At 45.7% G+C, this 26,952-nt stretch overlaps 1 protein-coding gene across 1 annotated transcript; it reads right to left on the bottom strand.

Annotated features, from left to right (window-relative positions):
• Window positions 1-14,582: 14,582 nt before the first annotated feature.
• Window positions 14,583-18,435, bottom strand: LOC112247184 (neurofilament medium polypeptide-like). Its single transcript, XM_024415899.2, has 3 exons — window positions 17,650-18,435; window positions 17,263-17,387; window positions 14,583-16,785 (listed from the first exon to the last, which is right to left on the bottom strand). Exons 1-3 carry the CDS (start codon window positions 18,433-18,435, stop codon window positions 14,583-14,585), a joined length of 3,114 nt encoding a protein of 1,037 aa, XP_024271667.2.
• Window positions 18,436-26,952: the final 8,517 nt, after the last annotated feature.

The raw sequence follows: 26,952 nt of genomic DNA, 5'->3' as shown, positions 1-26,952 counted from the left end.
TCTACTATTTAACCAGAGTGGATGGGAAAGTCCACTGGCCTCCATGTGTGTTTGTTTTGAACTATCCTTTTAGGGTGAGGGACAAGATATCGACCACTCTGTATGTAGATGTTTCACAAGAACACTTTCCTCACAATGTGTTTTCCAAACACCACCCCATGATATAACAGTGGAGTTTCCAATGTGTCAGCCATAGGGAACCACTGTTTGAAACTCACTGTATGCAGTAAAGAGGGTCAAATAATACATACAAATACTAGATGTGTAACACAGACACTGGGAGTTAGGAAGCAAGTACAGGGGGTGAATTTAATAATAAATAGAACAATACAAAACAAGAGTTTAGCATCTGGACATGAGAAAGATAACTAATACTGCCTGGGGACACAACCAAAGGGAATGACAGATGAAGGGGAGGTAATCAGAAGTGATGGAGTCCAGGTGAGTTTCATGAGGCGCAGGTGTGCATAATGATGGTGGCAGGTGTGCGTAATAATAAGTAATGAGTGCCAGAGAGGGGGAGCAGGAGTAGACGTGACAAGATGTGACATGCATTGCCCCCCTGGTGGCATAACATTGGGGTTGAGTATGAGCAACACTGTTCAATCAAACTGGGCAGAAAGCCCAATTAAGAATCAGAATCCTTTTTTTCAATTTCCGGCTAAAATACCCAAATCTAACTGCCTGTAGCTCAGGACCTGAAGCAAGGATATGCATATTCTTGATACTTATTTTATTTTATTTTGTTTTTATTTCATTTTTATTTTATTTAAACAGGTAGGCAAGGTAGGCATTTACAACTGCGACCTGGCCAAGATAAAGCAAAGCAGTTCAACACATATAACAACACAGTGTTACACATGGAGTAAAACAAACATACAGTCAATAATACAGTAGAAAAATAAGTCTATATACAATATGAGCAAATGAGGTGAGATAAGGGAGGTAAAGAAAATAAATAGACCATGGTGGCGAAGTAAATATAATATAGCAATTAAAACACTGTAATGGTAGATTTCACAGTAGAGGAGTGTGCAAAGTAGAAATACTGGGGTGCAAAGGAGCAAAATAAAGAAATACAGTAGGGAAGAGGTAGTTGTTTGGGCAATTTATAGATGGGCTATGTACAGGTGCAGTGATATGTGAGCTGCTCTGACAGCTGGTGCTTAAAGCTAGTGAGGGAGATAAGTGTTTCCAGTTTCAGACATTTTCGTAGTTCGTTCCAGTCATTGGCAGCAGAGAACTGGAAGGAGAGGCGGCCAAAGGAGGAATTGGCTTTGAGGGTGACAAGTGACATATAGCTGCTGGAACGCGTGCTACGGGTAGGTGCAGCTATCGTGACCAGCGAGCAGAGCTAAGGCGGGACTTTACCTAGCAGGGTCTTATAGATGACCTGGAGCAAGTGGGTTTGGCGACGAGTATGAAGCGAGTGCCAGCCAACGAGAGCGTACAGGTCGCAGTGGTGGGTAGTATATGGGGCTTTGGTGACAAAACGGATGGCACTGTGATAGATTGCATCCAATTTGTTGAGTAGGGTGTTGGAGGCTATTTTGTAAATGACATCGGCAAAGTCAAGGATCGGTAAGATGGTCAGTTTTACGAGGGTATGTTTGGCAGCATGAGTGAAGGATGCTTTGTTGCGAAATAGGAAGCCAATTCTAGATTTAACTTTGGATTGGAGATGTTTTATGTGAGTCTGGAAGGAGAGTTTACAGTCTAACCAGACACCTAGGTAGTTGTAGTTGTCCACATATTCTAATTCAGAACCGTCCAGAGTAGTGATGCTGGACAGGCGGGCAGGTGCAGGCAGCGATCGGTTGAAGAGCATGCATTTAGTTTTACTTATATTTAAGTGCAGTTGGAGGCCACGGAAGGAGAGTTGTATGGCATTGAAACTCGTCTGGAGGGTTGTTAACACATTGTCAAAAGAAGGGCCAGAAGTATACAGAATGGTGTCATCTGCGTAGAGGTGGATCAGAGACTCACCAGCAGCAAGAGCGACATCATTGATATATACAGAGGAGAGAGTCGGCCCAAGAATTGAACCCTCTGGTACCCCCATAGAGACTGAAAGAGGCCCGGACAACAGGCCCTCAGATTTGACACACAGAACTCTGTCGGAGAAGTAGTTGGTGAACCAGGCGAGGCAATCATTTGAGAAACCCAGGCTGTTGAATCTGCCAATGAGGATGTGGTGATTGACAGAGTTGGAAGCCTTGGCCAGGTCAATGAATACTGCTGCACAGTATTGTTTCTTATTGAAAGATATTAAGATATTGTTTAGAACCTTGAGCTTGGCTGAGGTGCACCCATGACCAGCTCTGAAACCAGATTGCATAGCGGAGAAGGTTCGGTGAGAGTCGAAATGGTTGGTGATCTGTTTGTTAACTTGGCATTCGAAGACCTTAGAAAGGCAGGGTAGGATAGATCTAGGTCTGTAGCAGTTTGGGTCAAGAGTGTCCCACCCTTTCAAGAGGGGGCCAGACCCTGGTTTCTACACAAATCAAATCAAATGTATTTATATAGCCCTTCGTGCATCAGCTGATATCTCAAAGTGCTGTACAGAACCCCAGCCTAAAACCCCAAACAGCAAGCAATTCAGGTGTAAAAGCATGGTGGCTAGGAAAAACTCCCTAGAAAGGCCAAAACCTAGGAAGAAACCTAGAGAGGAACCAGGCTATGTGGGGTGGCCAGTCCTCTTCTGGCTGTGCTGGGTGGAGATTATAACAGAGCATGGCCAAGATGTTCAAATGTTCATAAATTACCAGCATGGTCAAATATTAATAATAACAGGCAGAACAGTTGAAACTGGAGCAGCAGCACGGCCAGGTGGACTGGGGACAGCAAAGAGTCATCATGCCCGGGAGTCTTGAGGCATGGTCCTAGGGCTCAGGTCCTCCGAGAGAGAGAAAGAAAGAGAGAAAGAGAGAATTAGAGAGAGCATACTTAAATTCACACAGGACCGTTTTTCAAATACACAATAAGAACAGTTTTTTTTACAGCAGATACTGTCTGCTATGAATTATTAGTATCTTTCTTACAAATGCTAACATTTTGACCCATTCCATACATCTGTTGTTTGTCATGAACAGTCAGGAGGATGTACTTTGCTATAAAATGCTGTTGCTCAAATCTGGTCGTTGGGCTATCAACAAATCACCTATGGGTGGGTCTTTGACAAGCTCCATTATGGCAGTAATTAAATAGTAAAGTTTGATTGCTTTGAAGAAATCTTAAAGTCTCTCCTTTTGATTATAAGAATTCTATGACACACTACTCAGCTCGTCTCAGTCCTTCCCAGTGATGCCTTGGAGTGAAGATGTAGCACTGCTCAGCTCGTCTCAGTCCTCCCCAGTGAAGCCTTGAAGTGAGCTTTCAGCACTGCTCAGCACAGCTCATCTCAGTCCTTCCCAGTGATGCCTTGGAGTGAGCGTGCAACACCGCTCAGCTCGTCTCAGTCCTTCCCAGTGATGCCTTGGAGTGAGCGTGCAACACTGCTCAGCTCAGCTCAGCTCAGCTCAGCTCGTCTCAGTCCTTCCCAGTGTGTATGGAACATTTCTGGGATCTTATCCAGATACTGTAGTCTATGAAAATACATGACGACCCTAAAGTACCCCAGTTTCATCATAGGGACAAAGTAATTTAAAGAAAAAGGACCTAATTTATGGATTTCACAGGACTGGGACGGGGCACAGCCATGGGTGGGCCTGGGAGGGTATAGGAACACCCGCTTGGAAGCCAGACCCAGTCAATCAGAATGAGTTTTTCCAAACAAAAGGGCTTTATTACAGAAATAAATACTCTTCAGTTTCCTCCACTGTCTAAAAGTCTCTCCTTTTGTGGCTGGTCTCAGACGATCCCGCAGGTGAAGAAGCTGGAGGTGGAAGTCCTGGGCTGGCGTGGTTACACTTGGTCTGCAGTTGTGAGGCTGGTTGGACGTACTGCCAAGTTCTCTAAAACGACTTCTGGCAACAGCTCTGGTGGTCATTCCTGTAGTCAGCATGCCAATTGCAAGCTCCCTCAATACTTGAGTCATCTGTGGTATTGTGTTGTCTGACAAAACTACAAAATATAAATGCAACATGTAAAGTGTTGGTCTCATGTTTCATCAGCTGAAATAAATGGTCCCAGAAATGTTCCATAGGCACAAAAAGCTTATTTCCCTCAAATGTTGTGCACAAATGTGTTTACATCCCTGTTAGTGAGCATTTCTCATTTGCCAAGATAATCCATCCACCTGAAAGGTGTGGCATATCATGAAGCTGATTAAACAGCATGATTATTACACAGGTGCACCTTGTGCTGGGGACAATTAAAGGGCATAAAATGTGCAGTATTGTGACACAACACAATGCCCCAGATGTCTAAAGTTTTGAAGGAGCATGCATTTGGCATGCTGACTGCAGGAGTGTCCACCAGAGTTGTTTCCAGAGAATTTAATATTAATTTCTCTACCAATAGCCACCTCCAACGTCATTGGAATTTGGCAGTACGTCCAACCGTCCTCACAACCGCAGACCACGTCTATGGCGTCCTGTGGACGAGCGGTTTGCTGATGTCAACATTGTAAACACAGTGCCCCATGGTGGCGGTGGGGTTATTGTATGGGCAGGCATAAGCTATGGAGAAGGAACACAAACGCATTTTATCAATGGCAATTTGAATGCACAGAGATATTGTTACGAGATCAAGGAGATGTGTCGCAATGCATGAGGCAAATAGTGGTCACACCAGATACTGACTGGTTTTCTGATCCACACCTGTAACCTTTTCGTGAAGGTATCAAATCAAATCACATTTAATTTGTCACATGCGCCGAATACAACAAGTGTAGACCTTACAGTGAAATACTTACTTACAAGCCCTTAGCCAACAATGGCGTTTTAAGAAAATACCTAAAAAAAAGTAAGAGATAAAAAATGTAAGAATAACAAATAATTAAAGAGCAGCAGTAAATAACAATAGCGGGGTTATATACAGGGGGTTCCGGTACAGAGTCAATGTACCGGTGTTGAGGTAATTGAGGTAATATGTACATGTAGGTAGAGTTATTAAAGTGGCTAAACATAGATAATAACCGAGAGTATCAGCAGCGTAGAAGGGGGGGGGGGGATCAATGCAAATAGTCTGCGTAGCCATTTGATTAGATGTTCAGGAGTCTTATGGCTTGGGGGTAGAAGCTGTTTGGGGGTAGAAGCTGTTTAGAAGCCTCTTGGACCTGGACTGGGTGCTCCGGTACCACTTGCCGTGCGGTAGCAGGGAGAACAGTCTGTGACTGTTCAGCTTATATATTGCACGACCTGGGCTGGCAAAACCCTGGATCATTTTTATTCTAACTTCCGCGACACATATAAGATTCTTCCCCGCCCTCCTTTCGGAAAAGCTGACCACAACTCCATTTTGTTGCTCCTAGCCTATTGTAAGGGTTTTCCTCCTCCTCTTCTGAGGAGGAGGAGAAGCGAGGATCGGACCAAGATGCGGCGTGCTAAGTGTCCATGGTTTTTAATATGAGAAACTCCTTGCCCTGGCAGCTCCTTGCAAACTGGCGGCTCTGGCAGCTCATGACAGACGGGAGACTCTAGCAGCTCTGGACAGACGGGAGACTCTAGCAGCTCTGTACAGACGGGAGACTCTAGCAGCTCTGTACAGATGGGAGACTCTAGCAGCTCTGTACAGACGGGAGACTCTAGCAGCTCTGTACAGACGGGAGACTCTAGCAGCTCTGTACAGACGGGAGCACCTGTAGGGCTGAGACAGAGAGACAGCCTGGTGCGGGGGGCTGCCACCGGAGGGCTGGTGCCTGGAGGTGGCACTGGATAGACCGGACCGTGCAGGCGCACTGGAGCTCTTGAGCACCGAGCCTGCCCAACCTTACCTGGTTGAATGCTCCCGGTCCCCCTGCCAGTGCGGCGAGGTGGAATAGCCCGCACTGGGCTGTGCAGGCGAACCGGGGACACCATGCATAAGGCTGGTGCCATGTACGCTGGCCCAAGGAGACGCACTGGAGACCAGATGCGTAGAGCCGGCTTCATGGCACCTGACTCGATGCCCACTCTAGCCCGGCCGATATGAGGAGCTGGTATGTACCGCACCGGGCTATGCACCCGCACTGGGGACACCGTGAGCTCCACAGCATAACACGGTGCCTGCCCGGTCTCTCTCGCCCTCCGGTAAGCACAGGAAGTTGGCGCATGTCTCCTACCTGGCTTCGCCACACTCCCTGTGTGCCACCCCCCAAGAGATTTTTGGGGCTGACTCTCGGGCTTCCATCCGCGCTGCCGTGCTGCCTCCTCATACCAGCGCCTCTCTGCCTTCGCTGCCTCCAGCTCTTCTTTGGGGCGGCGATATTCTCCTGGCTGTGCCCAGGGTCCTTTTCCGTCCAACTTGTCCTCCCATGTCCATTCCTCCTTTCGCTTCTCCTGCTGCCGCTGCCTGTCACCACGCTGCTTGGTCCTGTTGTGGTGGGTGGTTCTGTAAGGGTTTTCCTCCTCCTCTTCTTCTGAGGAGGAGAAGCGAGGATCGGACCAAGATGCGGCGCGGTAAGTGTCCATGGTTTTTAATATGAGAAACTCAACATGAACACAATTACAAAACAATAAACGTGGCAAAACCCGAAACAGTCCTATCTGGTGCAGAGAACACAAAGACAGGAAACTACCACCCACAAAACCCAACACAAAACAGGCTACCTAAATATGGTTCCCAATCAGAGACAATGACAAACACCTGCCTCTGATTGAGAACCATATCAGGCCAAACAACAAACCCAACATAGAAACACAAAACATAGAATGCCCACTCAGTTCACGTCCTGACCAGCACTGAAACAAAGAAAACACAAAATAACTATGGTCAGAACGTGACACCTATAGACAGAAACTAAAACAGGAAGCACCCGTGCTCAGGTCTTTTTCAACGCTGGTCCGATCAATCGGATTCCACGCCTCAAGATTGCTTCGATCACGTGGACTGGGATATATTCTGCATAGCGTCGAACAACAACATTGATGAATACGCTGATTCGGTGAGCGAGTTTATTAGCAAGTGCATTGGTGATGTTGTACCCACAGCATCTATTAAAACATTCCTCAACCAGAAACCGTGGATTGATGGCAGCATTCGCTCAAAACTGAAAGCGCGAACCACTGCTTTTAATCAGGGCAAGGTGACCGGAAACATGACTGAATACAAACAGTGTAGCTATTGCCTCCGCAAGGCAATCAAACAAGCTAAGTGTCAGTTTAGAGACAAAGTAGAGTCACTATTCAATGGCTCAGACACGAGAGGTATGTGGCAGAGTCTACAGTCAATCACGGACTACAAAAGAAAAAACAGCCCTGTCGCGGACCACGATGTCTTGCTCCCAGACAGACTAAACAACTTCTTTGCTCATTTTGAGTAAAATACAGTGCCACTGACACAGCCAGCTACAAAAACCTGTGGGCTCTCCTTCACTGCAGCCAACGTGAGTAAAACATTTCAACGTGTTAACCCTCGCAAGGCTGCAGGTCCAGACGGCATCCCCAGCCACGTCCTCAAGACATTGCGCGGACCAGCTGGCTGGTGTGTTTACGGACATATTCAATCAATCCTTATCCCAGTCTGCTGTTCCCACATGCTTCAAGAGGGCCACCATTGTTCCTGTTCCCAAGAAAGCTAAGGTAGCTGAGCTAAATGACTACCGCCCGTAGTACTCACTTCCGTTGTCATGAAGTGCTTTGAGAGACTAGTCAAGGACCATATCACCTCCAACCTACCTGACACCCTATACCCACTCCAATTTGCTTACCGCCCCAATAGGTCCACAGACGACGCAACCACACTGCACACTGCACTAACCCATCTGGACAAGATGAATAGCTATGGAAGAATGCTGTTCATCGACTACAGCTCAGCATTTAACACCATAGGACCCTCCAATCATCAAGTTTGCAGACGACACTTCAGTGGTAGGCTTGATTACCAACAACGATGAGACGGCCTACAGAGAGGAGGTAAGGGCCCTCGGAGTGTGGTGTCAGAAAAATAACCCCACACTCAATGTCAACAAAACAAAGGAGATGATCGTGGACTTCAGGAAACAGCAGAGGGAGCAGCCCCCTATCCATATCGACGGGACAGTAGTGGAGAGGGTGGAAAGTTTTAAGTTCCTCGGCGTACACATCACAGACAAACTGAAATGGTCCACCCACACAGACAGCGTGGTGAAGAAGGCGCAGCAGCGCCTCTTCAACCTCAGGAGGCTGAAGAAATTCAGCTTGTCACCAAAAACACTCACAAACTTTTACAGATGCACAATCGAGAGCATCCTGTCGGGCTGCATCACCCCCTGTTATGGCAAATGCTCCGCCCACAACCATAAGGCTCTCCAGAGGGTAGTGAGGTCTGCACAACACATCACCGGGGGCAAACTACCTGCCCTCCAGGACACCTACACCACCCTGTAGTATCTGGGATCTACATCTGTTTATATTAGTTACTGTGCTGTTACTTAGCAGTAATGTATTACGGCAGTGTTACGTTACTACACCTAATAGGAAATGCACATGCGCACTGGGGTGCTGGGAACTGTAGAGCACGGAGGGTTTTGACTAAAGGAAAACTAACTGTACTCCCGTCTCCTGCCTGGTCATTTCTCCACAACACAAATATTACACACCCTACGTCACAGGAAGGCCATAAAGATCATCAAGGACAACAACCACCCGAGCCACTGCCTGTTCACCCTGCTATCATCCAGAAGGCGAGGTCAGTACAGTTGCATCAAAGCGGGGACCGAGAGACTGAAAAACAGCTTCTATCTAAAGGCCATCAGACTGTTAAACAGCCATCACTAACATTGAGTGGCTGCTGCAACATACTAACTCAACTCTAGCCACATTAATAATGGACAAATTGATGTAATAAATGTATCACTAGCCACTTTAAACAATGCCACTTTATATAATGTTTACATACCCTACATTACTCATCTCATATGTATATACTGTACTCTACATCTTTCTACTGCATCTTGCCAATGCTGTTCAGGCCATCCCTAATTCATATATTTTTTGTACATATTCTTATTCCTTATTCCTTCACACTTGTGTGTATAAGGTAGTTGTTGTGAAATTGTTAGGCTGGATTACTTGTTAGATATTACTGCATGGTCGGAACTAGAAGAACAAGCATTTCGCTACACTCGCATTAACATCTGCTAACCATGTGTACGTGACAAACAAAATTTGATTTGACTAGGGTGGCTGGAGTCTTTGACAATTTTTCGGGCCTTCCTCTGACACCGCCTGGTATAGAGGTCCTGGTTGGCAGGAAGCTTGGCCCCAGTCATGTATTGGGCCATATGCACTACCCTCTGTAGTGCGTTGCGTTCGGAGGCCGAGCAGTTGCCATACCAGGCAGTGATGCAACACGTCAGGATGGTCTCGATGGTGCAGCTGTAAAACCTTTAGAGGATCTGAGGACCCACGCCAAATCTTTTCAGTCTCCTGAGGGGGAATAGGTTTTGTCGTGCCCTCTTCACGACTTTCTTGGTGTGCTTGGACCATGTTAGTTTGTTAGTGATGTGGACGCCAAGGAACTTGAAGTTACCCTTACCCTTCAGGAAGTCCAGGATACAGTTGAGGAGGGAGGTGATCAGTCACAGGGTCCTTAGCTTAGTGATCAGCTTTGAGGGCACTATGGTATTGAATGCTGAGCTGTAGTCAATGAATAGCGTTCTCACTGTAGGTGTTCCTTTTGTCCAGGTGTGAAAGGGCAGTGTGGAGTGCAATAGAGATTGCATCATCTGTGGATCTGTTGGTGTGGTACACAAATTGGAATAGGACGAGGGTTTCTGGGATAATGGTGTTGATGTGAGCCATGACCAGACTTTCAAAGCATTTCATGGCTACAGACGTGAGTGCTACGGTTCGGTAATCATTTAGGCAGGTTACCTTAGTGTTCTTGGGGACAGGTGCTATGGTGGTCTGCTTGAAACATGTTGGTATTACAGACTCAGACAGGGAGAGGTTGAAAATGTCAGCGAAGACACTTGCCAGTTGGCCAGTGCATGCGTGGAGTACACGTCCTGGTAATCCGTCTGGCCCTGCAGCCTTGTGAATATTGACCTGTTTTAAGGTCTTAATCACATCGGCTGCGGAGAGCGTGATCATACAGTCATCCGGAACAACTGATTTACTCATGCATGTTTCAGTGTTACCTCTAAGCGAGCATAGAAGTTATTTAGCTCATCTGGTAGGCTTGTGTCACTGTGCAGCTCTCGGCTGTGCTTCCCTTCGTAGTCTGTAATAGTTTGCAAGCCCTGCCACATCCGACGAGCATTGGAGCCGCTGTAGTGACCAACAGATGCATATCTGTATTCCCAGTCATGTGAAATCCATAGATTAGGGCCTAATACATTCATTTCAATTGATTGATTTCCTTATATGAACTGTAACTCAATATGTCGCGTTTAAATTTTTGTTAAATTTAAAGGGCTCAACAGTGAGTTTTTGCCATGCTTTGGGGAAATTGGATGTGGGCGAAGGGGAGATTTATTTTGAATTTAGACTAGTGCTGTTGGAATTCACCTGCTTCTGCATAGGGAAGAAATTCTGAGAAATTCTATATGTGATGCCATCTTATCAGGTGAAATACAGCACAGTATGTAAGAATAGCTGGAAACCGAAGTGCTCTTCAAATAGCATTTATTGCTCAGCACATTCAGGCATGATCAAATCACATTATCAACCATTCTCATTATCATCCCTATGCACATTATCATCCATTGGTCAGAAGTAAATAGATACAGCAAAATACAGCTTTTGATTTGTTACATTCAATATTACAGTACATCTCTCTTGTAGGAGTTCATTAATTGTGCCTCATAATCAGGGGTGCAACTTTGATTTTAGAAGTGGGGGAGCGTTATTATTATTGTAAAAAAGAAAATCATATCCAGTCGGATAAACACTCCAAACAGCCTCCCCGACCACTCGGAGGCATCCACATGGTCCAAAACACACCACTGCCTCGTTTTGTGAAACGGGGGGGGACAAAAATACACTTTCAGAATGTGGGAGGGGGACATGTCCCCCCTTTCCCCAGTGAAAGTTGCAGCCCTGGTGATAATTGACAGTCACGAACCATGATACTTTACATATTAAGTGTCAGTTAATATTTACTCTGGAGCAGTTCTCATATTGCTTTAAAGGCTTGCACTAACCATGCAGTTTTAAAGAAAACCTCTACTGACCTCTAAATCTAGTCATTATATAAAGAGGTTAAGTCCCAAGTTTTAGGTTTAGCTTGCTTCGCTGCGATTGACTCAGCGGCTTGTCCTGTTCGCAGTTTTGTCATCTTTGCTCTCTCCATCACCTCCTGTAAATCAGTTCTCATCTATTTAAAATTGCACCTGTTCTGTTATCTTCTCATCAACTGTCTGATCTTTCAAACCCATGGCTGATACATCCTGTTCTTTTACTGGTGATGTCTTTGTAATAGATATCTCAACATGTTCAGGTTTTAACTCAGAGGCCTTGGTCTTCACGCTCTCTGTCTTTGGGGTTCCATCTTTGGGTTCTGTAACCTTCTCAGGCTCTTTATCCATACGTTCCTCTGGTTTCTCCTGAGTTGTGTTGCTTTCTGGCGCCCCCCTGTGTGAGTCCTTGCTCTCTACAACTGCAGGCATCTGTTTCTCTGGTGGTGTGATTGTCTTAGCTTCGTCACATCTGCCCATCAATTCACTCTCTTCTGTAGGGGTGGTCGTTGATTCTGGGGTGAGGGTTGAGTATGGTTTAGGGGTGGTTGTTGATTCTGGGGTGAGGGTTGAGTATGGTTTAGGGTTGGTCGTTGATTCTGGGGTGAGGGTTGAGTATGGTTTAGGGGATATTTCCTGTTTGGGGGTGATGGTTGGGTCTGGTTTTGGGGAAGTTTCTCCTCTTTAGGGGCAACTGTGGGGAACAGTTTAGGAGATGTTTCTTCTTTAGGGGTGACTGTTGGCTCCTGTTGCTGGGATGTCTCCTCTTTAGGGTTGACAGTAGGGTACGGTTTAGGGGATGTGATGTCTGGTTTTTGGGAAATTTCTACATTAGGGGTGACTGCTGGTTTTGGTTTTGGAGAAGTTTCTACTTTAGGTTGAGTTTGGTTTTGGGGAAGTTTCTACTTTAGGGGTGACTGCTAGTTCTGGTTTTGGGGACGTTTCTTCTTTAGGGGTGATGGTTGAGTCTGGTTTGGGGGAAGTTTCTACTTCAGGGGTGACTGCTAGTTCTGGTTTTGGGGAAGTTTCTACTTTTGGGAAGACTACTGGTTCTGGTTTTGGGGACATTTCTTCTTTAGGGGTGACTGCTGGTTCTGGTTTTGGGGAAGTTTCTTTTTTAGTGGTGACTTCTAGTTCTGGTTTTGGGGAAGTTTCTTCTTTTGCGGTGACTGCTGGTTCTGGTTTAATGGAAGTTTCTTCTTTAGGGGTGACTGCTAGATCAGGTTTTGGGGAAGTTTCTAATTTAGCGGTGACTGCTAGTTCTGGTTTAGGGAAAGTTTCTTCTTTAGTGGTGACTGCTAGTTCTGGTTTTGGGGAAGATTCTAATTTAGCTGTGACTGCTAGTTCTGGTTTTGGGGAAGTTTCTTCTTTAGTGGTGACTGCTAGTTCTGGTTTTGGGGAAGTTTGTTCTTTAGGGGTGACTGCTAGATCTGGTTTTGGGGAAGTTTCTAATTTAGCGGTGACTACTAGTTCTGGTTTAGGGGATGTCTCCTCTTTAGGGGCAACAGTCGGGAATGGTTTTGGGGATGTTTCCTCTTCAGGGGTGACAGTGGGGTACGGTTTAGGAGATGTCTCCTCTTTAGAGGTGACAGTTGGCTCTGGATGCGGGGTTGTTTCTTCTTTAGGAGTGACAGTGGGGTCCTGTTTAGGGGATATGTCATATTTAGGGGTGACTATTGGCTCCCGTTTTGGGGACGTCTCCTCTTTAGTGGTGACAATATGGTCCGGTTTAGGGGAAGTTTCTACTTTAGGGGTGACTGCTATTTCTGGTTTTGGGGACGTTTCTTCTTTAGGGGTGATGGTTGAGTCTGGTTTTGGGGAAGTTTCTACTTCAGGGGTGACTGCTGGTTCTGGTTTTGGGGAAGTTTCTTTTTTAGTGGTGACTTCTAGTTCTGGTTTTGGGGAAGTTTCTTCTTTTGCGGTGACTGCTGCTTCTGGTTTAATGGAAGTTTGTTCTTTAGGGGTGACTGCTAGATCTGGTTTTGGGGAAGTTTCTAATTTAGCGGTGACTGCTAGTTCTGGTTTAGGGGAAGTTTCTTCTTTAGTGGTGACTGCTAGTTCTGGTTTTGGGGAAGATTCTAATTTAGCCGTGACTGCTAGTTCTGGTTTTGGAGAAGTTTCTTCTTTAGTGGTGACTGCTAGTTCTGGTTTTGGGGAAGTTTGTTCTTTAGGGGTGACTGCCAGTTTTGGTTTTGGGGAAGTTTGTTCTTTAGGGGTGACTGCTAGATCTGGTTTTGGGGAAGTTTCTAATTTAGCGGTGACTGCTAATTCTGGTTTAGGGGATGTCTCCTCTTTAGGGGCGACAGTCGGGAATGGTTTTGGGGATGTTTCCTCTTCAGGGGTGACAGTGGGGTACGGTTTAGGAGATGTCTCCTCTTTAGAGGTGACAGTTGGCTCTGGATGCGGGGTTGTTTCTTCTTTAGGAGTGACAGTGGGGTCCAGTTTAGGGGATATGTCATCTTTAGGGGTGACTGCTGGTTCTGTTTTTGGGGACGTTTCTTCTTTAGGGGTAATGGTTGAGTTTGGTTTTGGGGAAGTTTCTACTTTAGGGGTGACTGCTATTTCTGGTTTTGGGGACGTTTCTTCTTTAGGGGTGATGGTTGAGTCTGGTTTGGGGGAAGTTTCTACTTCAAGGGTGACTGCTAGTTCTGGTTTTGGGGAGGTTTTTACTTTTGGGAAGACTACTGGTTCTGGTTTTGGGGACATTTCTTCTTTAGGGGTGACTGCTGGTTCTGGTTTTGGGGAAGTTTCTTTTTTAGGAGTGACAGTGGCGTCGGGTTTAGGGGATTTCTCCTCTTTAGGGGTGACAGTTGGCTCTGGTTGCAGGGTTGTTTCTTTTTTAGTGGTGACTTCTAGTTCTGGTTTTGGGGAAGTTTCTTCTTTTGCGGTGACTGCTGGTTCTGGTTTAATGGAAGTTTCTTCTTTAGGGGTGACTGCTAGATCTGGTTTTGGGGAAGTTTCTTCTTTAGCGGTGACTGCTAGATCTGGTTTTGGGGAAGTTTCTTCTTTAGTGGTGACTGCTGGTTCTGGTTTAATGGAAGTTTGTTCTTTAGGAGTGACTGCTAGTTCTGGTTTAGGGAAAGTTTCTTCTTTAGTGGTGACTGCTAGTTCTGGTTTTGGGGAAGATTCTAATTTAGCCGTGACTGCTAGTTCTGGTTTTGGGGAAGTTTCTTCTTTAGTGGTGACTGCTAGTTCTGGTTTTGGGGAAGTTTCTAATTTAGCCGTGACTGCTAGATCTGGTTTTGGGGAAGTTTGTTCTTTAGGGGTGACTGCTAGATCTGGTTTTGGGGAAGTTTCTAATTTAGCGGTGACTGCTAGTTCTGGTTTAGGGGATGTCTCCTCTTTAGGGGTGACAGTGGGATGTTTCCTCTTCAGGGGTGACAGTGGGGTACGGTTTAGGAGATGTCTCCTCTTTAGAGGTGACAGTTGGCTCTGGATGCGGGGTTGTTTCTTCTTTAGGAGTGACAGTGGGGTCCGGTTTAGGGGATATGTCATATTTAGGGGTGACTATTGGCTCCCGTTTTGGGGACGTCTCCTCTTTAGTGGTGACAATGGGGTCCGGTTTAGGGGAAGTTTCTACTTTAGGGGTGACTGCTATTTCTGGTTTTGGGGACGTTTCTTCTTTAGGGGTGATGGTTGAGTCTGGTTTTGGGGAAGTTTCTACTTCAGGGGTGACTGCTAGTTCTGGTTTTGGGGAAGTTTCTACTTTTGGGAAGACTACTGGTTCTGGTTTTGGGGACATTTCTTCTTTAGGGGTGACTGCTGGTTCTGGTTTTGGGGAAGTTTCTTTTTTAGGAGTGACAGTGGCGTCGGGTTTAGGGGATGTCTCCTCTTTAGGGGTGACAGTTGGCTCTGGTTGCAGGGTTGTTTCTTCTTTAGTGGTAAATGCTAGTTCTGGTTTTGGGGAAGTTTCTAATTTAGCCGTGACTGCTAGTTCTGGTTTTGGGGAAGTTTCTTCTTTAGGGGTGACAGTTTGCTCTGGATACAGGGTTGTTTCTTCTTTAGGAGTGACAGTGGCGTCGGGTTTAGGGGATGTCTCCTCTTTAGGGGTGACAGTTGGCTCTGGTTGCAGGGTTGTTTCTTCTTTAGGAGTGACAGTGGCGTCGGGTTTAGGGGATGTCTCAGATTCTTTCCCCTTTTCCTCGCCCATTGAGACATCTTTTGTGACCTTTTCACTGCCATTATGTTCATTCTGCACAACGCTTTTTACACTATCATCCTTGCTGCTCACTTTTTGCTCTGTCGGACCCACCTCCTGTTTAGGAGTCTTTTGCACAGGATCTTCCTTACACTCACTTGTTATGCTGAGAATTCTGTCTGGCATTTTACCTCCTACTGTTCTCTCATCTTGCGTCATTTTTATACCAGAATCATCAGGTGACTTCACCTGCTCCAATGTCTCCTTGGTTGAACTGCTGTTGAGCTCTGCAGTGTTATCAGGGGATTCCATGTCATTCTCTGTGGGCTCAGGGAGATCCTCTTCTTGTGTTGTCAGAGCACTCTCTGCCTCTTGAGGTTGGTCTGAATCTCTGTGCTCCTTCTGATCAGGTTTCTGCTCCAGTGTTGGGGCACTCTGCTCTGTCAGATTTACCCCTTTTCTCTCTTTGATGGGACTTTCTTTAGGACTATCTTGTTGTTGCTCTGTTGGGGCACTCTCCTCTTTCAGATCTACCTCTTTTTTCTCTTTTAAAGGGCTTTCTTTTTTTCTCTCCTCTGACACCATTTTGGGTTCTTTGGAGATGTCCTCTGTGTGGCCCTGTGGTTCACCCTTTATTGAACTTCCTGTTTTGCTATCCTCTGACTCTGACGTTTTGGGTTCTGTTGAAATGTCACCATTCATGGGAACCTCTGGTTGGGATTCGCCATGATTTGGGGTGTCATCTTTTTCTAATGTCTCATTTATCTCGCTGTCTAGCTTCTCTGTTGTGTCCAGTTTTTCCTTCTCTCCCTCACTGGTGGCCTCAGCTGATTTGACTTCACTTTGTGTATTTTCACCTCTGTCAATGTCCTCTGTCTTCTTGATTGAATCTGGCTCACCCCCCTTTTCCTCTTCTCTTTCATCACCTCCCTCCTCTCCATTTTCTCCCTCACTAGGGCTAACTCCATCTCCATTTACCTCGACCTCTGCTGATGTTACCATCTGCTGTTTCTTAGACTCTTCCTCCTGTTCACCCTCTTCCTCCGGGGCATCCACTTCAACATCCACTTTACCTCTAGCTTTCTCTTTGTCCTCATCCACCTGTTCCCCACTCCTCCTCTCAGCTTTGTCACTCTCTTCTCCCTGCTTCTGTCTCAACTTGTCTCCCTCTCCCCCGACCTTCTCCTCGGAGCCTGTCTCCTCAATCTCGGACATCTCCATGTCTCTGGTGGTGTCAGTGATGATCTCTTCAACAAACTTGTACTGGGGTTCAGACCTGCGTGTGGGCCCTCCCTGCCGGGCCAGGCAAGGCAGGGTGTAGACGGGGGACTGGCGGTAGATGCAGGGCATGGAGATGTGGGTGTCAGAGAGGGTGTACAGATGGGACTCCTCACCCTCCAGGAGTTTCCTATAGGAAGACAGAGAGACGTGTTATTACCGTCATGACTTTAATACGGATATGTCCCAATGTTTTAGCCTCGTAAATTCCAGAGTGATCAATTCTGCACACATCCATGTCAGCTCGTGAGAACAGTGTGTGTGGATATGTCTGAATATCCATATCATGATTAAAGTGTCATTCTGTGTTGTGAAATGGTCTATGTTAATTTGATGTTAAATATGAAATCAAACTATTTCAATAAAATGTCTACTGTTTCATTTGTTCACTATTGACTGTGTTTTGTAGTAATCTCTCACCGCTATGACACTTTTGCACAGTTTTGCTGTAACACAGCACTAAATTGAATCAGATGCGCTGGGCTAGAATAAAATGTCCACACCCCGGTTATCCTCAGAAAAAGATCCAGGAACACACTAAAAATATACAGTATTTTCCTCAGTCAATGATTTTATATATGGGAGAGATGGAGTTGATGTCTCTTACCTGTAAGAGAGAATCTCCACATCCAAAGCTATTTTGACATTCAGCAGGTCCTGGTTCTCTCTCAGGTAGCCAGACATGCCTAGTTTAGCATTGGTCAGCTCATTCTCCAGCTGCCTGATAGTGTCCTGGACAGAAAATAACACACGAAGAGTCAATAATAGGGTCAACCAGCCACTTTGTCTGGTATGACAACAAGGAGAAATTTAAGGGGGGAAATAGTGTTCTACCCTTATAGGCCTATATGAGGAAATTATATTCCAGTAATGATACAGTTCACATGGGGCCTATATTTGTGGCCTACACTTACAACATAGCCCTGAATACAAATATGAGTCATAAACATGTGGATGTTTACTTACAATTGTTAGAGGTACAAAATCAGTCTACCTGGTAATGAATCATTTCCGCATAGTGACGCTCCTCCAACTCTTGTAGTTGTTTTTCCAGGGCCTCTCTCATTCCTTTCCCACAGTCCAGTTCAATTGTTTTCCCCTGCAGGTGCCTTCTATTCTCCTGGATCTCCTGTTGGGTTGCCTTCAACGCCTCTCTGTTACTTTCTGCCGCTTTGGTTAACTTTGTGAACTGGATACGGAAGCCCTCCTCGGCCTGCTGAATGTCGGAAGTGGCGTGACCTTCTAACTGCACACGGATGTCCCGGAGAGCCTCTGTGATGTCAGGTTTGCCAAAGTCGTGCGCCTTGACCGTTACTTGAGCCTCTTGGATCTGGGCCACCATTTCTGATATCTCGTCCTCATGGTTGTTCTTCAGGAAGTGGATCTCGTCCACCAAAGACTGCGCTTTCTTGTCCAACTGAAGTTTGGCGAGGTATGCATCGTTGGCGTCCTTTTTTAGCACAAGGATGCCGTTCTCTGCGTTCGAGCGGTCACGTGCCTCCTGCTCATACTTGTCTCTCAAGGTGAGGAAATCTTCCTCCAGGTTCTGATGCTCTATCTCGATCTGACGCTTCTGAAGGGTGATGTCATGAACTAGGTTCCTCAGGTCCATAAGCTCCGGCTCGTGCTCCTGGGCCAGAGACGCAGGGGACTGTGCTTTTAGTTTGATTTCCTCGATTTCCCTCTCAAACAATTCATTTTGATGCTCCAAATGACGCACCTTCTCTATGAATCCGGCGAAACGGTCGTTCAGCCCATGGAGCAGTTCTTTCTCATTCATTTTTGTCAAAACCTCAGTAAATGGGTTTGATAAATCGAAAAGGCTCTCCGATGATCTCGGAACGGATCCCAATTCGCTCTTCAGCGTCATTGCATATCCTCTGTTCGTGTATGCGGTAGTCGACTCAAAGCCAACGGTCCTGGATGCAGAGGGGGATCCGGTCAGTTTGGGTTGATAGCAGCAATACTCAGCTTGAGCTCCCCTTTGCGGAGAACCCAAATGATAGTCCATTCTGTGGCTCATATTGCCTCGGTAAACTAAGCAGTGTTGGTGTGCAGGCTAAGCAGCGCGGCTCCTACCTTTTTATACCCCCTCTGTCTGCTCGCGCTGCAGAATGGAACTGTCTATAGTGCTGAAAATGTATAGCATCAGCTGTAGGCTTGACTGTCTGCCAACGCTTGCGTCCTCACCTGTGTTCTCTCTCCGTTTCTCTTTCTCCCTCATCGTTTTGTCTCAGACAGCATTGACGCATAGGAGTTTCACTTTGAAACGTCGGCAGTCTACAATGACACCTCAAAATGAAAAGTCATATGTCTTCAATACATTGTCAGGTGTTCAGACTATTGTTTTATCCAAGGGGCTAAAATTATAGAAAGGGGTTGCAGAATCTGGTTTGGCTCAATGTGTTTGCCTTGTAATATAACTGTATATTACTGTATATAAGAGACAGTAATGCAAGTGTAAAATAGTCATGTAAGAATGACCCTAAGCCGAGACATAACTGCTCCCATTTCTCAGTCAAGCAGCACTTTTAAAGGGCATTTCAAACACGTTTCAACCTCATATTCATCATCTCCAGCACCAAACCAGTGAAAATTAGGTTGAAAATGGGTGGAGTTGCCCTTTAATCTTGCACCTTTTTACAAATGTCTACATGAGGAAAATGCATGTGTCTGCTTGTCATGGTGGAGACAGACTGGCTGAAAGGGGTTGGCCTGGATGTGTTCCAGTGATACAGCTTTCATTTACACCTCACAGTATACGGTAGGTTGCTCATAGAAATCAATGATGGATTTCAGTCAATAATGTGAATATGATATCAGAATATGATATTTACTCTCTTTATCATACATGAAAACCTCTATAGAGAGAGATTAGTAAATAGAAAAATGTGACTAAACAATGTCTCAGCAAACATCTTTTTTAATGTAAAATAGTGTATCATCACTAAAATAAGCACTACATCAACTCATGTCACTTGATAGATGTTAGAAAAGGATACACAGTGATTCACATATTTTAACACATTTCATAGGCAACATTTTTATAATTTCGAGGTATTGTAATATGTAACCCCTAACTGTCCTCACCCCACCCCCTATACAAACAAAAGTGTTGAGAAAGTGCTTTTAGATCAGGTGAAAGTCACTCAGTAGATACACTGACTGTACAAAACATTAGGAACACCTTCCTAATATTGTGTTGCACTCAATTCATCAGGGCATGGACCCTACAAGGTATTAAAAGCATTCCACAGGGATGCTGGCCCATGTTGATTCCAATGCTTTTGTCACTGTCAAGATTCTGTCAAGTTGTCTGAATCTCCTTTGAGTGGTGGACCATTCTTGATATGCACTGGAAACTGTTGAGCGTGAAAAACCCAACAGCATTGCAGTTCTTGCCATACTCAAACCGGTGCTCCTGGTACCTACTACCATATCCCATTGAAAGACACTTAAATATTTTGTCTTGCCCATTCACTCTCTGAATGGCACACACACAATCCATGTCTCAACTGTCTCAAGGCTTAAACGTCCTGAAAATTTGTGATACATCTCCTTTGCATAGAGTTGATCAGGCTGTTGATTGTGACCTGTGGAATGTTGTCCCACTCCTCTTCAATGGCTGTGTGGAGTTGCTGGATATTGGCACAAACTGGAACACGCTGTCGTACAAGTCGATCCAGAGCAACCCAAACATGCTCAATGGTTGGCATGTTTGGTGGGTATGCAGGCCATGGAAGAACTTGGACATTTTTAGTTTCCAGAAATTGTGTATAGAGCCTTGCGACATGGGGCCGTGCTTTATCATGCTGAAACATGAGGTGATGAATGGCACGATATTGTGCCTCAGAATGTCGTCAAGGTATCTCTGTGCATTCAAAATCCCATAAATAAAATGCAATTGTGTTTGTTGTCATCCGTAGCTTATGCCTGCCCATACCATAACCACACCACCACCATGGGGCTCTCTGTTCACACCGTTGACATGAGCAAACCACATGCCCTCACGACACCATACACGCTGTTTGCCATCTGCCTGGTATGATTGTAACCTGGATTTATCCATGATTTATCCACTTCTGCAGCATGCCAGCAGCCTTCTAAGGTGAGCATTTAACCACTGAAGTGATTACGACGCCAAACTGCAGTCAGGTCAAGACCCTGGTGAGGACGACGAGCAACCAGATGAGTTTCCCTGAGACTGTTTCTGACAGTTTGTGCAGAAAGTCTTTGGTCGTGCAAACCCATAGTTTCATCAGCTGTCTGGGTGGCTGGTCTCAGACGATCCCGCAGGTGAAAAAAACGGATGTGGAGGTCCTGGGCTGGCGTGGTTACACGTGGTCTGCGGTTGTTAGGCCTGTTGGAGGTACTGCCAAATTCTCTAAAACGAAGTTGGAGGCGGCTTATGTGTCACGTTCTGACCTTTATTTCCTTTGTTTTGTCATTATTTAGTATGGTCAGGGTGTGAGTTGGGTGGGCAGTCTATGTTTGTTTTTCTATGATTGGGTATTTCTATGTTTCGGCCTAGTATGGTTCTCAATCAGAGGCAGGTGTCATTAGTTGTCTCTGATTGAGAATCATACTTACTTAGCCTGGGTGTCACTGTGTGTTTGTGGGTGATTGTTCCTGTCTCTGTGTTTTGCACCAGATAGGACTGTTTAGGTTTTCACACGTTTCTTGTTTTTGTAATCAGTTTTTCATGTTTACGTATTGAAAGAACCATGGACACTTACCACGCCGCATATTGGTCCTCTGATCCTTTTCGCCTCTCCTCTTCGGAATCCTTGACATTATGGTAAATAAATTAACTTTCAATTATCTGGCAACAGCTCTGGTGGACGTTCCTATAGTCAGCATGCCAATTGCACTCTCCCAAAAAACTTGAGACATCTGTGGCATTGAGGTGTGTGAACTCAACTGTGAATGGTCCTGGCGTACCAAGAAAAAGTGTCCATGGAAGCCAGTTTGGATTTGGCATCCCTCCAATCACATCACATCGAGAGTAAAACATCATTGACAAAACAACTTGTTGTTGTGGCTGACTAGCTAAAATGGACCCTTTCCTAAATTAGCCATGGATGGGGATAGGGGTTTGGTTTTACTTGTGGTTTTACTTCATTCTAATTCTGGTCAATGATTATAACGGTGATTCTGATCTAACCATAAACTCATACATTGTTGTAGCTAGATGTAGAAGGCTAATGTTAACTAGTGTGACGTCCCTGTGTTTTTCAGTGTGGATATTGACAATGCCGCTGGAGCATGCTTTTGCGGTACAGTCTATAGCGCGTTGGACTTCGGGCTAGAAGGTTGAGGGTTCAAAACCTGCTCCCTGCCTGTTTCATTACACTAGCAAATTTTGCCCATGAAAAGAGGTTAGGCTTGTGAGCAAGCATTTTAGCCAGGTAGCCTAGGACAACAAAAAAATACAAGTGTACACAGTACGACAGAGTCATAGTCCGTTTGTCAACATGAAAGAGAGGATGTCATTGACGTTTCTCTTGACGTTAGATTGAGTCAACATGTTTTTTCAACTTGCATGCACACACACACACACGCACACACACGCACGCGCACGCACACGCACACACGCACACGCACATATATATTTAGCTTATATTGATTGGACTAAATCATTTTTGGTATCTTTTAGTTGTCACTGTATTAGACTAGGCAATGTGATTTGATGATGTTGAATTGTTTCAGTTGAAGTGGTGCTGTATCCAACTGACCAAGTGTCGTCGGGTTAGGGAGGGTTTGCCCCGGCAGGGATATCCTTGTCTCATCGCGCACTAGCGACTCCTGTGGCGGGCCGGGCGCAGTGCACGCTGACCAAGTTGCCAGGTGTATGGTGTTTCCTCCGACACATTGGTGCAGCTGGCTTCCGGGTTGGATGTGCATTGTGTCAAGAAGCAGTGCGGCTTGGTTGGGTTGTGTTTTGGAGGACGCATGGCTTTTGACCTTCGTCTATCCCGAGTCTGTACGGGAGTTGCAGCAATGAGACAAGACTGTAACTACTACCATTGGATACCATGAAATTGGGGAGAAAAAAGGGGTAAAAAAAAGACAAAAGAAATGGTGCTGGAACAGTGGAGGAAGCAACTGTTTTCTTGTGATCACTCTTGTTCTATCTATTTTTTTATTTAACTAGGCAAGAACAAATTCTTATTTGCAATGACAGCCTAGGAACACTGGGTTAACTGACTGTTCAGGTGCAGAACAACAGATTTGTACCTTGTCAGCTCGGGGGTTTGAACTTGAAACCTTCTGGTTGCTAGTCCACCGCTCTAACCACTAGGCTACCCTGCCGCCCCTATAGTTATTTAGTAGTCTGAAAATGTCAGAAGCATTGAGTGCTTGACCATGCTGTAGGTAATGTAACTAACTGCTTGTTACATGCAATATGATTTGTGGACTTCGCCGGACAGAGCTTGCTCTCCGGTTTTGTGATGAAAAAACAGTGTGGTTGAATTTATTCTGCCACTGTGTGTCTCAGGGCTTATGAACTAACAGGTTATAGTGCAAACAACGCAATTATCAAAACACATCGGTTGAAATATGGCTTTATTTTCTGTTGTGATAATTGTGTTGCTTGCTCTATAACCAGTGATTTTACTCGAGGAAACTGTGCAGACACAGTTACCTGAGCTATATGATTGGCCATCGGTTGCTCTCTGGGCCTGCCGGGTAGGTGGAGTTCTACATTCAGACACATGAAATGGTTAAAAAATGTGAACACTTTGACCGGTTGGTGACAACTGCTGTACTTGAAATGTATTTAGGAAAGTTCAGTCGGTAAGGCTGGTTTGAATGGATCGGCATTTCATTCACCTTGTAAACTCTATAATTCACATTGCTTGCTTCCTATCTCACTAGTCAGCATAGCAGGTATTTGTATGTTAGTGTATTTATTGACACCTCATCAGGATAGCCTCACGTCTCTCTTCTTCTTTACCATTAACAAGCGGGTGGAATGTCCTTCACCTATTAACTTCTGCCTATGAGCATGGCACACTAATGCATTTCCACCATGCCTGCTGATTAACCTATGGACTCACTCGTGCAATAATCAGACTGGGACTGGGAACCCTCGTTGCGGGCCCCTGACTGACGAGGCTGGGGAGACCTACTAGAGGCCTGGTCCGTGTAGGAGGCACGGGATGAACCAGGCTGGGGAGACCTACTGGAGGCCTGGTCCGTGTAGGAGGCACGGGATAAACCAGGCTGGGGAGACCTACTGGAGGCCTGGTCCGTGTAGGAGGCACGGGATGAACCAGGCTGGGGAGACCTACTGGAGGCCTGGTCCGTGGAGGAGGCACGGGATGAACCAGGCTGGGGAGACCTACTGGAGGCCTGGTCCGTGGAGGAGGCACGGGATGAACCAGGCTGGGGAGACCTACTGGAGGCCTGGTCCGTGGAGGAGGCACGGGATGAACCAGGCTGGGGAGACCTACTGGAGGCCTGGTCCGCAGTCCGAGGCACAGGATGAACCAGGCTGGGGAGACCTACTGGAGGCCTGGTCCGTGAAGGAGGCACGGGATGAACCAGGCTGGGGAGACCTACTGGAGGCCTGGTCCGTGGTCCGAGGCACAGGATGAACCGAGCTGTGGGGGAGCACTGAAGATCTGGTGCGTAGTCTTGACGCCACTCTTCCAGGATGAATGCCCACTCTAGCCCGACACCTCCAGAGTACAGGCACAGGTCGAACCGGGCTGTCCATTGAGGATTTTCAATGTGCTTTAAACTACATTTTGATTTGATTCTGAGTTTAGATGGTTTGAAGCAGACCATTTTCTGTCACAATGGTTGACCTGTGTTGTGGACATTAGTATTTCTACTGTTGGGGTTTGGAGGGGGGCATTAAGTTCATTATAGTGCTAGGCTTTGCACCTTTCATTGACACATTCTTCTGAGCAGATGACCTCACTACTCCACCTACAGCACTTTGTGAAGTCTGACTGACAGATGTTAGATACTGAATATGCTGTATTGAAGCTTTTGGGGAGACAATCAATGTTTCTGAATTCCAACAGGTTGAATGGGTTTAGATGTTGCATTGGGGTTGAATACTGGACAAACAGATCTAATTCCTGTCTAGAGGAATGATGGAGCGAGTAAACTAGCTGAATAACTAGTGGAATGTTGATCTGACCTCTTTAAAGAAAGGTTTAGCAATGTTCACGTATTCGTCGTCTATTTCACATGCTACCACTTGACCACTCTCTGGTACAACCAACGCCATGTTCAGGGTGTTGTACCCTGTGTACATCCCTGGAGAGAGGAAAATATTAATATTAGTCTCTTCTGATATTAGAATGAGGGCAGTTCATTCAGAATTAGTGAATGTTGAAAAGATTGGCACAATTAAATATGTTACAAATAATATAGTAACATTAAAAGTTTTTATCATTACATACCAATTTCAATGGTTTTGCTGGCATTGACAAAACACACATCACGACAAGAGAGACAACACAACACTGTATAAAGAGAGACCTAAGACAACAACATTGGAAGGCAGCAACACATGACAACACAGCATGGTAGCAACACAACATGGTAGCAACACAACATGGTAGCAGCACAAAACATGGTACAAACATTATTGGGCACAGACAACAGCACAAAGGGCAAGAAGTTAGAGACAACAATACATCACGCAAAGCGGCCACAACTGTCAGTAAGAGTGTAAGTCTTTATTGAAGACTCATCTCTTCAGTAGGTCCTATGATTGAGTGTAGTCTGTCCCAAGAGTGTAAAGGTGAACGGAAATGCACTGGAGCAACGAGCTGCCCTTGCTTTGTCTGCCTGACCGGTTCCCCTCTCTCCACTGGGATTCTCTGCCTCTAACCCTATTACAGGGGCTCAGTCACTGGCTTACTTGTGCTCTTCCATGCCGTCCCTAGGAGGGGTGCGTCACTTGAGTGGGTTGAGTCACTGACGTGATCTTCCTGTCCGGGTTGGCGCCCCCCCTTGGGTTGTGCCGTGGTGGAGATCTTTGTGGGCTATTCTCGGCTTTGTCTCAGGATGGTAAGTTGGTGGTTGAAGATATCCCTCTAGTGGTGTGGGGGCTGTGTTTTGGTAAATTGGGTGGGATTATATCCTGCCTGTTTGGCCCTGTCCCGGGGGTATCGTCGGACGGGTCCACAGTGTCTCCTGACCCCTCCTGTCTCAGCCTCCAGTATTTATGCTGCAGTAGTTTATGTGTAGGGGGGGGCTATTGTCAGTCTGTTTTATCTGGAGTATTTCTCCTGTCTTATATTTTATTTGATTAAATATTTTAATTTCACCTTTATTTAACCAGGTAGGCTAGTTGAGAACAAGTTCTCATTTGCAACTGCGACCTGGCCAAGATAAAGTAAAGCAGTGTGACACAGACAACAACACAGAGTTACACATGGAGGAAACAATAAACATGCCAATAACACAAACAAGTCAATGAGACAGTAGAGGAAAGAAGTATATACACAGTGTGCAAAAGGCATGAGGAGGTAGGCAATAAATAGGCCATAGGAGCGAATAATTACAATTTTAGCAGATTAACACTGGAGTGATAAATGAGCAGATGATGATGTGCAAGTAGAGATACTGGTGTGCAAAGAGCAGAAAAGTAAATAAAATAAAAACAGTATGGGGATGAGGTAGGTAGATTGGGTGGGCTATTTACAGATTTACTATGTACAGCTGCAGTGATCGGTTAGCTGCTCAGATAGTTGATGTTTATTAAAGTTGGTGAGGGAAATAAAAGTCTCCAATTTCAGTGATTTTTTGCAATTCATTCCAGTCACTGGCAGCAGAGAACTGGAAGGAAAGGCGTCCAAATGAGGCGTTGGCTTTGGGGATGATCAGTGAGATATACCTGCTGGAACGTGTGCTACGCGCGGGTGTTGTTATCGTGACCAGTGAACTGAGATAAGGCGGAGCTTTACCTAGCATAGACTTATAGATGACCTGGAGCCAGTGGGTCTGGCGGCGAATATGTAGCGAGGCCCAGACGACTAGAGCAACAGGTCGCAGTGGTGGGTGGTATAAGGTGATGTGGTAACAAAATGGATTGCACTGTGATAGACTGTACCCAGTTTGCTGAGTAGAGTGTTGGAAGCTATTTTGTAGATGACATCGCCGAAGTCGAGGATCGATAGGATAGTCAGTTTTATTAGGGTAAGTTTGGCGGCGTGAGTGAAGGAGGCTTTGTTGCGAAATAGAAAGCCGATTCTAGATTTGATTTTGGATTGTAGATGTTTATTATGAGTCTGTAAGGAGAGTTTACAGTCTAGCCACACACCTAGGTATT

The sequence above is a fragment of the Oncorhynchus tshawytscha genome, linkage group LG16, assembly GCF_018296145.1.
Source record: "Oncorhynchus tshawytscha isolate Ot180627B linkage group LG16, Otsh_v2.0, whole genome shotgun sequence".
NCBI lineage: Eukaryota > Metazoa > Chordata > Actinopteri > Salmoniformes > Salmonidae > Oncorhynchus > Oncorhynchus tshawytscha.
The sequence above is the reverse complement of the archived record's forward strand: the minus strand, read 5'-3'. Positions and strand labels throughout refer to the sequence as shown.